Source organism: Austrofundulus limnaeus, unplaced genomic scaffold (genome assembly GCF_001266775.1).
Source record: "Austrofundulus limnaeus strain Quisiro unplaced genomic scaffold, Austrofundulus_limnaeus-1.0 Scaffold73, whole genome shotgun sequence".
NCBI classification, from domain to species: Eukaryota; Metazoa; Chordata; class Actinopteri; order Cyprinodontiformes; family Rivulidae; genus Austrofundulus; species Austrofundulus limnaeus.
This window is the reverse complement of record NW_013952475.1, coordinates 2,005,362-2,018,417: the sequence shown is the minus strand read 5'-3', so window position 1 is coordinate 2,018,417 and position 13,056 is coordinate 2,005,362. Positions and strand designations below refer to the sequence as shown.

Here is a 13,056-nt window from a genome sequence, read left to right as displayed (position 1 = left end):
ATCTGATACAACTCAGACATTTCTGTTAAGAATGCCCATTTTCCCCTTCTACAAACAGTGGAAATAAAGGGTTTACTTTAGTTCCTTTACTGCCTAATCACAGATGCATGATGGTAACGTGGCTGACCATAATTAACAAATTGTCTAAAAGTGGAAACCATTGGGGGAAAGAAAAAAAAAGTATAATTGCTTATCATGCGGCCCTTTTAAAACTGTGAAATTCTGTTTTAGTTTAACTCTTTAAGTAACCGACCTGACTTTTACAGACTGAACTGGTTTTCCCTCGTGTCTACAGGATGGCAGTAATGCTCTGTCCATTGCACTGGAAGCAGCCCACAATGACACAGCTGTGCTTCTCTATGCCCACATGAACTACGCTAAGACCCAAACTCCAGTGGTGAGTCCATTCTCTCCTTCAAGTCCTCCTTTTTTGAGCTTTACATGTTCACAAAAATGATTGTTTTATTAGGGCTGGCAAGAAAAATCTGTTAATTATAAAGTTGACGTAGACACGATTTATTTATATTTAGTGTGACGTGGATTTATTAACATTAAAAGAAAAAAATTGGCAGGTTTTGTCATTAGAACTGATGCTTATAACTTTATTATAAGGCAGCAGTAAATTCTTTGTAAAGTGAGCAACTTCTCTAGTGTTTAGTCTGAAAAGTTAAACTTTACAGCAGCTGTAAGGGTGTGGGCAGCCGTGACTGACAGTGCTCTGCTGCCCCCTTCAGGTGTTACCCTGGRTTTGGAGACTTTGTCAGATTACATTCATCAGCACAGCCTTGTTATAGCAACACTAAATCTTATGTCTGATGTGCAAATAAACAGTAATGTAATACAAATTAACCAAGTTATTGTTAAAATACGGTTCAGACTATTTAGATTTTTATGAAATGACTGAACATCTGTCACAACTTTACACTTTTTCCCTAAACTTTCTAAAGGAAAACAATAACGGTAGACCAACTTATTTGTTGAGCAGTTAATTAGCTTGATCTTTTAAACCAGGGGATTTCAAACTATGTTTTTTTAGTTTTGCTTTATATTCTAACTTGTTTTTACTTTAATGAATGTGATACTTTAAAAAAATTTCTTGCTTTTATTGTGAAGCACTTTGTGATTTTATACCTATGAAAGGTATAAAAATTAGTAAAATAAACTTTACAAATTTACGTCATGGACCCCTGAACAGTATTAGCTTCTGGCTGGGGACCCCCCTGCAAACCCACAAATAATGCTATAAAAATGTAAAAAAAAAATGATTATTATATTTGTTTAGTATAAGTATTTTATTAACAAACATGTTTTAAACACTATCATATTCCCACTGGAAAAAAACAACTTTTCAAACTGTTGACGATAGGAACAGAACAAAATAAATCATATTTATTTTAAGTTCTTTTAAATAAAATTCTACTATTATTATAAATTATATTTTAAAGTAATGATTAAAAAACATTTTATTTTATGATAATTTTTTTTCTCTCTGATCTACCCTACAGTTTTCTGAGTCCCCCCTTAGCGCCCTCTGGTGGTCCCTCCTTTTTAAACAACAAAMACTGATCACACTTGATTAGTCAGCAGATTAAAAATTAGGCACAAACGTTTGACACTGTGACATTTTCTCAAAGCACTTCCTGCAGGGATACTGTTTGTGATAAAACACCCCAAAAGATTGTTGACCACAGTCTGTTATTATCTTTTAAAAGAACATTGTTGTATTTTTTCAGGCCTTATATCTGAGCGGTTAAATAGGAAATGTTAGTTTTAAAGAGAAAACAAACAATGAAACAGAGACCATTGTCAAAAGTTTAATGAACTGTTGGACAATAATGTATGGATCTGCATCAGATTCCTGCAGTTTGTTAAAAGACAATCTGTTTGTTTTCCAAAATATACAAATATCTAAATAATCCTTCTAAAACAGTTCTCCTTTACAATAGAAACTAACAAATGTACTAAAAAATGTCAGTATTTAGTCTTAAGTTAGAGAAGCGAAAATTGAGTTACCAAATAATGGTTATTTATTTATTTTTTATCAGCAGCAATTATATAACGTCTAATTTTTTAAAGAGTTTTTTATTTTTCAGGGGAGTCCAAAAGCCCAGCCAAGGAGCCCCACAAGCCCCCACAAGTCCTGGACTACAGACTGAAAGGACCTCTGCAGCTCACTGAATCAGAGCAGCAAATCTAACTGGATTTGAGCCGTGAAAAGCTCCACTGGATTTTATCTTAACGCCCGTGTATTTATATATGTACTGCCATATGTTCTGCATTTATAAGTATTGTTAATATGAGAACATTATTTTTCCATAAAGTGTTACAAGATCATTTAAAGTTCTTACTTGTTATGGTGAAAAGTAGGTCTCCAGTTCTTCTTGTCTGTAATAGATGAAAATATTACATTTATTTGCACAAAACTAACATTTTACTGTTAATGGTGAAACACTCCCGTAGTAAACGATGAGCAGAAAATGTTACTGTAGCTGCGTGGATCTGCACATCCAGACAGTTTGAGATGTTTCAAACCATAAACCAGCCCATGTGTGTTGCTCATTTGTTTTTTCGCTGTCTGTGGAAGTAGAGCAGAGTTGGTCAGAATTTACTGATGCCTCTAAATACTCAAAATCTACATCTTTGAAATTGTAACTGCCCTAAGTACTGTGTGTTCATAAAATATATATTCTTATCTGAAATAAACATATTTACAGAAAATGATAGCATGTTTTTTTTCCTTTAGAAGATTTTATTTGTATATAATTATTTTTTGTAACTGAATCATCTTCATCAGTGAGAGCATGACCCTGATTATTAATATAAATAGTAAAGAGCAGTGGTCCCATAATTGACGCTTGTGGAACCCCTTTGGACAATTCCAGGAAACTTGAAGTCTGACCAAAATCTGCACACTACTAATCACACACTAATCATTTAAAAACTGCTCTGGTAGATAAGTCCTACATTTAAAAGCTACTGACACAAAATTCCGTGGTTGACAATGTCAAATGCCTTGAACAGATCTATAAAAAGGGCAACAAAGTAATCTCTGGTGTCAAGCGCTTCAAGGAGTTAGCAACTCTTTTTTTTAACCAGACTAGGGAGGTGATAAAATATTAGAGCACAAGTGGTCCCTTAGCCAGGGCTATTCAACTAAATTGCTCAGGGGGCCAGAGAAAACAAGTATTATTACATTTTTACATGCATTTTTTATATTAAGCAAAAAAAATTAATAAATAAAACGTTTAAAAAATTGGTGGGCTGGACAGAAGTCACCCATGGACCAGATGTGGCCCACAGGCTACCAGTTGAATAGTCCTGTCTTAAGCTGTCCATTGATTATATTTTCAAGAATTTTAAATAAAACACAAAGCTTTGACCAGTCATTGAATTCAAACTGAGGAAGTTCTCCAGAATGAATACCTGACCTACCAAATTTTAGTTTTATGTGGGTCATTTAAATTGTTTGTAGTCTCAGACAGATAATGAGCACCTTTAGCTTTTTTTAAATTAAAAGCAATGCATGAATTATGAAGCTTTAGCCAGTCAGCTTCCAAACCTGACTTCCTTCCTTTTGCCCAAAGCCAACAATCTCTTTATGTTAGAGGATCTGCAGTACCAGAGTGAACCAGGATTTACATGATCTAATTTATCAATAAGGAGCATGTTTTTTGATAAAGTATCTGAAACTGTATAGGTTACAGGACCCACATTGTTATAATACAATGTGTCTCATGTCTAAAATGGTTTCAAGGAAATTTCAGAAGTATTTCATAAACACATCTTGGTATTTTTGTATCTCTCTATCCCACCACACTGGGACAACTTTAGTCATCTGAAAAGCTCCAGTGGTGGTGTATTTATGCAGCATGTTGGTGATTACCARGTCAAAAAGAAATGATCCGTCAATATTAACAATCTGAGTCAAATAGAGGAAGAATGATTGTGCTTTAAAGCCACTCCCAATTTCATTCACCTTTCGACAGGGTTTCCTGAATGCCCACTTGAGTTAAGTGAAGCATCTCGTTTGGATTTAAAGCGACAGCCTCAAAATGAGTTGATCTAAGACACCCCCCACAAAAAGGGCTTGTAGAGTTACAATAAGGAGGAATTCAGAGCGAAGCATTGCAGTTCCACTTCATATAGACCCCAACTGAATGATTTTTTTGTTAATGTTTATTCATTCATTTCATTAAAAACAACATAAATTCAATATAATTAAATACGAATCATAAATAAATGAAAGGCAGCAGAAGAAGACAATATCTTATATCTGAAAAAAGGAACGACACAAATTCTGTACAGTTCTGCTTGTTATTTCATCATCGACTGTATGATCTGTGCCATAAAAGAAATAGAAAAAAAAGCAGTCTTTTTTTGAAACCCAAGAATCAGATAATTTTGAGGTTGAATAAATAAATTAGGTGTTAATATGATGCTTCTCAAATAGAGAAACATACATACCAGTTTTTGATGTTCAGCTGTTAACTGTTAAGATTAATAGAAATATGTAAATCTGAGAATCTTTAATTCTGGCCGACACTTCTGTCGTTCAACACAAAGCTGCAAATCCATTTTTGAAGATGTTTTTTGTAGTTTTTCGTTTAACAGAAAGAAGACGACCTGCTCTGGCAGTGTGGTACTACGGGTACTGCTCTGCAGAGAAGCACCAGATCAGGATTGGCTTTAACAAACAACCCATCTAAATAACGTTGAAGAGCATGAACCCATCTTTACATCAACAGTATCCCCTGTAGGCAGAGGCCTGAACATGACGATGCTCCCCACACACACAGCACCTTGACGTCTGATGAAACAGGACAGGCAATGTTATATTTGTGGCTCGTACCTGTATGTATCAGCTTTTATTTGTTGCTGATTAATACATCTGMGCAGCCCCAACAGGAAAATACAGATATGAAACCTAAACTGATAAGCATGCAGAAGTTGTCCACAGATTTTTATTTATTTATTTAATTCTTCTCCTCTCTGCTGCTGCTGCAGTCATAAACCGGGATGCCGCGCAGGAAGATGGGGTGAAATGTGGAGGGGTGAGCTGCTTGTTTTGTCTACAGTGGCGTAACATTTTTTTTAGCAGTTACTTCCACACCACTTCTTTCATTATGCTGATCTGTGAAGTGGAACGTAACGCTGTCGGAGTTGAGAGGTCAGGGGCTCCCGCTGCCTAGAAACATACAGTCTAATATTAGAACATTTCCTTGATTTGTTAGCAGCATCTCTGCTGACTGCTGAGCACATGGCAACAGGCCGACCAATAGGATTTCAGGAGACGACTAAGCCCCTTGCTCTGTATAGCAACAGTGGCATCCTCTCCTTATTTATTTATATAGGACTTTTTCTTCCCACCGCCTCATTTTCATGCTTCTGTCCCCCAACAGAGCATCCAGACTGTTCTCTCAAACTGTGAAAAAGAGTTGCAGCGTCAAGACTGGTGATGCTTTAGTGCCAGACTGGTGATGCTTTTGATTCTGATTTAGCTGCATCAGCTCTAAATTACAAACAGCTCTCATAGGTTATTTTTTTTAGTCATTAGATATTTTTGTTTGTTTGTTTTGAGAGTTTTTTTTTTTTCAGAATGCTATGTTTATATCAGAGGAGTTTTTCTCGTGCACGGCATGTAAAAGTAAAGAAAGTGGACTTGGAAAAGGCTGGATTCTGAAGAGGACATGACATGCGTCAGTGAGGAGAAGACTGAAAACCTGGAGGAATGACAGCGTGGGAAAAGGTGCCACGACGAGAAGGGGGTGGGTTGGGGGGGTCCACATAACACCCAGGAGGAGAGGATCTGAAGAAGATGGAGAACGCAGGAGGAGAAGCTGTACGGGATAGGAGGAGCAGCAGGGGGTGGCGGGGGGTGGAGGGACACAGAATGGCGTGAGGACATAGGCCGGTGGTTGGTTTGATCGGAGCCACGTGTGCGTCCGGCAACGTCTCTTCCGCCGCTCCATGGATGTCGACGAGACGCTGGCTTCCCATGCTGCCCGGTCCCTTCTGTCTCGTCGGCCCAGGTAGGTGCGCAACCATCCCGCTCGGCCAACTTTGATGATGATGCTTCCTTTTCCAGWTTGGTCGGATGATGGCCGTACCAAAAAGTTGCCATTTTGAAAGTTCTCGGTGGCGTTCCTGCACGTCTCTTCAGCAGTCGAAGCTTAGTTGCAGGATGATGGTAGGCTTAAAGGCGATGGGGAAAATATGGCGTACATCGGCTGTCCCGTTATTGGTTCGGGATGCGACACGATTGCTAAGATTTAGAAGGACAAACTTTTAAAAACCAACAAACAAAATTGGTAAATTAGTATRAGGGCATAAAAAATAATGACTTTAGTTGACATAATGGAAGAGGGTGACAGTTTCAAGACATTTCACTTCTCTTCTATTGATGAAAGTATGAATCTACATGAATCAATGGTATTCCCAATAATGGGATTATAACGCATCCTTGTATTGAGACTTTATTTATGAGAATATTGGTAATACGTGTTTCTAAAAAAATAAAAAAACACCAATAAATAAGGACAAATGAGTAATACAGGTTAACTGCTGTTAAAGTGTAACCTGACTCATGTAGGATGTATGTTTATTGATATTTTGAAATATTCAGAAATTGTCATTGGACTTGTCCGACATCGGCTGAAATCACCTTCATCTCAACACAAACTCAACTCCGTCAACCAACAGCATCAATCTATGGCGACTTAACGGCTGCGTATCATTGGAATTATTTCTTTACGGACGCCATTTCCAGCACTTCGGCTTTTAGATCGAGGACATTTTTGAAAACTTCCTCCTTTTTTCCCAATAACAACATTTTAAAGTATTCTAAATGCATTGCTTTATTAAAACTAATTTCTAAAAAGATGCACGTTTAATTTTTGTTAATGCCTTGAAAAACGTACAGTATGTGATGCTGAAGAGCAAGAATAAGAATGTTATGCTATATATGGAGTTTTTCTAGTTGTTTTTGCAAAACCTGCTTTGATCTCTGCATCACTTCTAGACTTTATTTTCCAAAAAACAGGATAAAATTAGTGTTGTCAAAAAACTCTTTATATCTTTATTTTAAATATAATTTTAATAAATGAAGTTATGGACATTAATTTTCTCTTGTAAAGCAACCAACGGATATCCAGAACCAAATCCCTTCAGTAAAGAGGTTACTGGAGAATCCAGCAGAATAAACCGCTGACTAATCCATCGCTTGGGACGGGTGGGGGGGGCTTTAGCTGCAGCCCCTCTGAATTCTTTATCATGTAAAGGATTTTACAATATAATACTGTACATTCAGTGTATCGATGCAGTCATTACCAGCTCTCCTTACAGAGCAAAATCCAGAATAATCCCACAAATCTCAAAGAGAAACAGTTTTATCGTTATGCTCATGTTTTGATCTTTTAATTTAAAACTGTAGACCTGAAAATATATTAGCATTATTATTAACATTTGTGTTAGACAAATAATGTTCTTTCTATAAAACTAAATCATACCTTATATTTTAATAAAAAAAATTATGTTCATGGGTTCAACTCATTATATATATATAGAAATCTTTGTTTGCTTCTTTTTGTTTTTAGTTAATGTTTGTAAATGAATTAATTAGTAACTCGGTATTTAAGAGTTACAAGAATAAAAAACGCAATCAAAGGTTCCCAGAACCTTTGTCAACATCTTATTTAGAAACTAAAACCTAAATATATTCCACTGCTTAATAAAAAACTAAAATTAGATTTAAAAAGGTTCATATCAGATACTTAGTCTATTTGATTTTTCAAAATAATGTGGTACACATTGCAATTTAACGTTTTGAAAAATCCAACATATTTAATTTTTGTTTCAATTTATTTCTTTTTTATTTTTACAAAATGTCAATATTTATTTTAATATGACRGAAAAATTAGTTATTTTTTTAAATATGAATGCATTTGGATGAAACCATATTTTTGACAAATAGAAGATTTTTTGTTTTTTGTATTTTGTTGAGAAATGTACTTAATATGAAGCTGTGCTTTCACAATAAAAAATCACTTTAATAAATCCCTTTTGTTTATGCTTTAGTAATTTAGAGATTACAGTTAGTATAAAATATGCTATATCTGTCTGACGTCCATGCACTGAATGTTTATAATTTTTAATTTAACCCCTGAAGTCTAAAGATTTCTGACTTTTATTCTTTTAAATTAGGTTTCTGAAGAAAAGGCTGTTTATGTATCCCTAAAGAAGTTGAGCATCACTGTCCTCCAGCTCAACAAAAGCATCAAAGTCTAAAAGAGGAACCTGGACAAACTGATTGTACTGATTATTAGAGAATTCCTTCAGGCGGTTCATAAAGAAACTCTGCATGAAGAGGAGAGCATTTGGGATTTATTGGTGATGCTTTCGTCCTGCCGTATGATGCGTTTGAAACAGTGGTTCAACACAGGAAACATGTTTTCAGTCGACAACACCAGGCAGCCATGATCTCGGCACTTCCTCCATCTCCATCCTCAGCCATGAGGTTAACTCTAAGCTGATAGTATGTGATCAACTGCACTGCGGCCCAATATTCTGCTTCGCCCTCAATAAAACCAGCCGGACTTTTTAAAATCAATGTTTTGAAAATGGCAGCCGACAGTTTCCAGCCCCGGACCGAGGATGAGCTCCACCCAGGTGATCTCCCCACGCCACTGTTAGCATCTCTCCACCTCGGTGACGAGGCTTCGGTCATGGATGAGAGCATGACTCACACAGAGGATAATCCTGAGCCCTGTCCTGCCATGATGTCATCGCATCTTAACCAATCACAGCAGGAGGTTGGGCCTGCTCCACCGGCATGCCAAGGTAAGATCACATTGCTGCTTCACGCTTTTTTACATAAACCACTAAAAATATAAAGTCTAATGTATTTTTTACATGTAATTTTGCTAAACAGGATGAATATTCCAAAATAAATTATATAACATAAAGAAATGAGTTTACAGGAGGTTCATATCTTTTGAAGTGGGGTTCTGTTGAAACATTTTGAACAGTTAATATCTTACCCGTGATAGATAGCCATTTGAGCAACCTAGGTTTGAATAAATAATTACATTCTGACCAGACTGAAAAGCTAATGGCTCATTGAAACCTACAGTCTCCTCATTTATAACTTTAGGCTGCATCTCACTAAGCTGTGAGGCCTCTCCATCCAAGCTGCTAAAATCGGCGTTTATTGACGCAGATCCATGACGTCATTTTGTTTGTAGCATCAAGTTTTCCACCCCTTTTTATCACAACATGCTGGGAGAACTTTTCACCCCCTTCTGCATAAAATATTACTGTGCGATTTGTCAGAAGTTTGTTTATGCTGAAAACGCTCGGACGCTGCATTTTGAGTCAACTACTCGCTTCCAGAATCCGGCTATTGCCCCCTGAAGGAGACCTTTCTAAAGACAGTCAAATGGGAAAGAACTCATTAGTCGTGTTTCCGGTGTTGACTGCCCTGTCTGTTGCAGAAGCACGATCCGTACAGTCAGCTCATTTGCGCATGCAGACTTCTGGGAAAAAAAAATACTGAAAATAATTATGTCCATACTTAATTATAAAGATGTGTTAAATTATATTCTGAAAACAGTTTTAATATTGTATACATTTTGATTAATAAAAAATTACGATGTGTACATATTTATTTATAATGCAGAATATTTTCTAGACATTCATCTTATCTTCGTTTTATTTTTTTACCTGGAATAAAAATCCACATTTTTTGCAAATGTTGCCTTTTCTATGAAACATTGCAGGTGATGAAAGACTGAAATCAAATAAATTCTATCATAAGTCTASCGAAATGCTATGCTAAAATCAAACAGTACGGATCGGGCAGCCACACCATCAATGTTTTTTTATGCCCATTTTGAAGTATCGCATAAGAAAAGCTGGATAGAAACAGCAAAAATTCGCAGAAAACCTCCTCGATTTTGCAAAAAAAGATTTTCACTTGAGGTGGTTTTTGGGTTTTCTGAAAAAGAGTTGATGCACAAAATTAGCTTTCAAATTGGATGGAAACACAGCTACAGATGGAGATAGACGTTGAGCATGGAGGAATCTGTCTGCACAAAACTGTGGAGCTTTAACCGGGACAGATTTGTGGATAATTAACGGTGGACCTTGGACTTTTGTTTTTGTTCTCCGACGAGGAGAAACCCCATGCAGTGGCGTATACTGCAGCAGGATTGGGTTTCCCAGGAGCTCTGAAAGGTGTGTGTGAAAAAAAAAACATCGAACAACCACGTGACCAAATGTCAACCATTCAGCTTCGGATAGAGTACGTGGAGGTCCTTAGTGATGACTCAAAAAGGCATGAAAATTACACAATGATGAGTGAACTTTCTCATTAAACTTTGAGTGTTCATGACCAAGTGACCAACAAGCCTTTGTAGCTGATTTTTGAGTGACCAGTTTTTGAAAATCACAGCCTATTTTGATGTGCATGACTTGTAAAAACTACATTCTTGTCCACGTATGCCACCTTGTCACCTACCCCTCACATTTATGATTTAGTCTGCTGCCGTACACCTTTAAAACGAAGCGTCCCAGTGAGGAATCAAAAGCTAGCAGCATTTATTTAGTCATGTTCGATACTTGACACATTATAACAGTCATAGATGAGTTGAAGGAATGTCACTCAGAGATAGGTTTTTACTTCAGGGTCAATGGAATGCAACGTTTTTCCCAAATAAGCGTTAAGAACATGCAGTTCAGTCAACATCAACATTCCCCCACAATGTGAACCACCTGAGGTGTTGGTGGCACACACTCCATTACATTTGATAAGTACATTCACTGAATAATTACTTCTGCAGACGGTCCAATGAACTCAAGTTGATATAAAGTTGTGACACAAAGTTATTTGAATCCAGGAGGGGTGGGGGGTGTTTGGGAGACTCAAGCTAACTTTGGTCCTCCTGGAAAATCCTTTCCTCGAGAGCTGAAACGACAGACGTCTGCCATCAAGTATTGACGACGGCAAAGACTTACTTGGTACTCTTTAGGCCAAAGAATACTTTAAAGTTTTAGTATCACGTATATTTAAAGGACCAGACATTTTTATTAAACTGCAATAAATAAATAAATAAAAATAATAATCAAACCCTGGGAAAAAAAACCCTCAAAAGAACTAGTTGAAGCTTGCATCTCATAGGTTCAATTCTCTACAGTTATTCAGCAACATTCAGGGTTTATTAGATACTGATCCTATTTAGCTTTTAATACCAGGCAAGTTTTGACAGAGCCTCGCTGTTTGAAGGCATGAGAGGGTCATCATTTTGTCCCTTTCTTATATTACAACAGCACAAGTCTGATTCCTGCTGCACACGGCAGCAATTTAAAACATCTCCAGGCTTGCCTTCACAAGTGCTGACTGGATGACTTACATCTGTTAACAGCATTCCTCGGTGCATACATATACCAGCGCACGTGTGCGTGTTTACATACTGCTACATACAAACAATTCACACATAAATATGACTCTTTAAAATATWAAAAAATAACCCAGCCCAGACTACGGGTTCTGGCATTTCCCCGCATCACTAATACAGACGCTTACAAACAGGAGCAGCTCAGCTCTTTGACTCATCTGCATCTCGCTGCAGACAGCTGTTGTTTGTTAGGCGAGGCAAGGCGAGGTCAAGCGCGACTGAATCTGGCTGAGAGTGCCTGAGCGTTGAGGAGTGCCAGTTCTGGTATTTTAGGCAGTCAGACAGTGTCACCTGTCAGCGCTCTAGTCTGGGACAGATTCTCCTACAAGCTGCACGACGATACCTCCTGTGGTTGAGTCGAGGTGGGGAAATCTGCAGTGTTTGCAGACAGCCACAAAGTGCAGACGCTCAGAGGCAGGCTGCTAGACTCTTATTTATTTGTTTTTCTAACAGCGGACTGTTGTATGGTTGAAGTTTCAGAGTTCTTGGAAACGGAAAAAGGCCAAAACAACACAGAAATGCAGTCTCTCACACGGACACTGGCTCCCGAGGAGATCTGCTCTCATGTTGATCAAGACGATTCGCATCCTTCCCTGAAAACCAACATCAGCAAAGCCGGAGGTACTTTGTCGCTGGTGACACTATTTTATATTAGTTTTGTTCCAAAATTAAAATAACACTTTATTTTGTATTTCTCTTTGCCATGTTTGTTTAAAGTTGAAAAAAATGCCAGTTTTACATATGTTCTGTTTTAGTAAATTGTACAATGTTGACATAAATCTGGTAGTTATTTAATCCAAGAAAAAAACATAAAAGTATAAATTATGTGGAAAACGTAAAAGGACTGAAGATTCCTGATTGATTCAGTTTCTAATCAAAGATGAAAGGAAGCAAAAAAGAAAGTATATCACAAAAACAGCAAAAAAAAAAAAAATCATGGAATTTGTCATCAATTAAAAAAAATCTAAGAATTTCCATTTTTAAAGTTGCTCTTTATTTTAGTATTTGTTGATCTTTTTTTGCATTTTGTGGTCAGATACTCACCTGGAGAGCAATTTAACCAAAGCTATGGCCACCGCTGACAGCAGCGTTGATGAACATCAGTTGTCTGAAGCAGAGTGGTACTGGGGCAATGTCTCAAGGTATTTCAAACTTTTATACCTTTATTAATAAGCTTTTCTTGTAATTTAAAAGATATTCTTATTCTATTTATATACAACAGCCGTCAAGAACAAGAAAACCAATCATTTGATTGTAACAGACAACTATTGTAGAATTAAATGTTCATTTCTTTTCACTGCATCACTGCAGTAACTGTCTCTTTCAGATGACAGTTACTGTTTCTCCTCTAATAAACAGCTGAACACGTCATCACTAAACTAACATGGCCAGTTTGGTCACTAGTGTTGGTTTTATTATAACATTTGTATTAAAAATATTTAGAAAAATACTTGTGTGAGGTCTTAAACATTATTAGGTGGTAAGTTTCTAATTTTGATAAACACATTTCCTATTTGTATGTTTTAATTCACCTTGTTACGTTTATTTTTTTTTTGTGTGTGTGTGTGTGTGTGTGTGTGTGTGTGTGTGTGTGTGTGTGTGTGTG

General features: G+C 36.9%; 3 protein-coding genes across 6 annotated transcripts in view; 2 read left to right on the top strand and 1 right to left on the bottom strand.

The window, feature by feature from the left end:
* kank3 (KN motif and ankyrin repeat domains 3) overlaps window positions 1–2,721 on the top strand; it is a 28,848-nt gene extending 26,127 nt beyond the window's left edge. For 3 of the 4 annotated variants that reach the window (XM_014010823.1, XM_014010822.1, XM_014010821.1), the window contains 2 exons: window positions 296–397; window positions 2,094–2,721. In XM_014010823.1, coding sequence (XP_013866277.1) covers window positions 296–397; window positions 2,094–2,156 — 165 coding nt within the window. In that variant the 3' untranslated portion in view covers window positions 2,157–2,721. The remainder of the gene's footprint in view (window positions 1–295; window positions 398–2,093) is intronic. The other variant, XM_014010820.1, reaches the window with a different exon arrangement.
* ndufs7 (NADH:ubiquinone oxidoreductase core subunit S7) overlaps window positions 1–13,056 on the bottom strand; it is a gene marked incomplete in the record, with an annotated part of 57,090 nt that overhangs the window by 29,665 nt on the left and 14,369 nt on the right.
* LOC106519248 (phosphatidylinositol 3-kinase regulatory subunit gamma) overlaps window positions 5,836–13,056 on the top strand; it is an 18,334-nt gene continuing 11,113 nt past the window's right edge. The window contains exons 1-4 of the mRNA XM_014010824.1: window positions 5,836–6,029; window positions 8,200–8,835; window positions 11,925–12,071; window positions 12,487–12,592. Of these exons, the coding sequence (XP_013866278.1) occupies window positions 8,616–8,835; window positions 11,925–12,071; window positions 12,487–12,592 (473 nt within the window). The 5' untranslated portion in view covers window positions 5,836–6,029; window positions 8,200–8,615. The remainder of the gene's footprint in view (window positions 6,030–8,199; window positions 8,836–11,924; window positions 12,072–12,486; window positions 12,593–13,056) is intronic.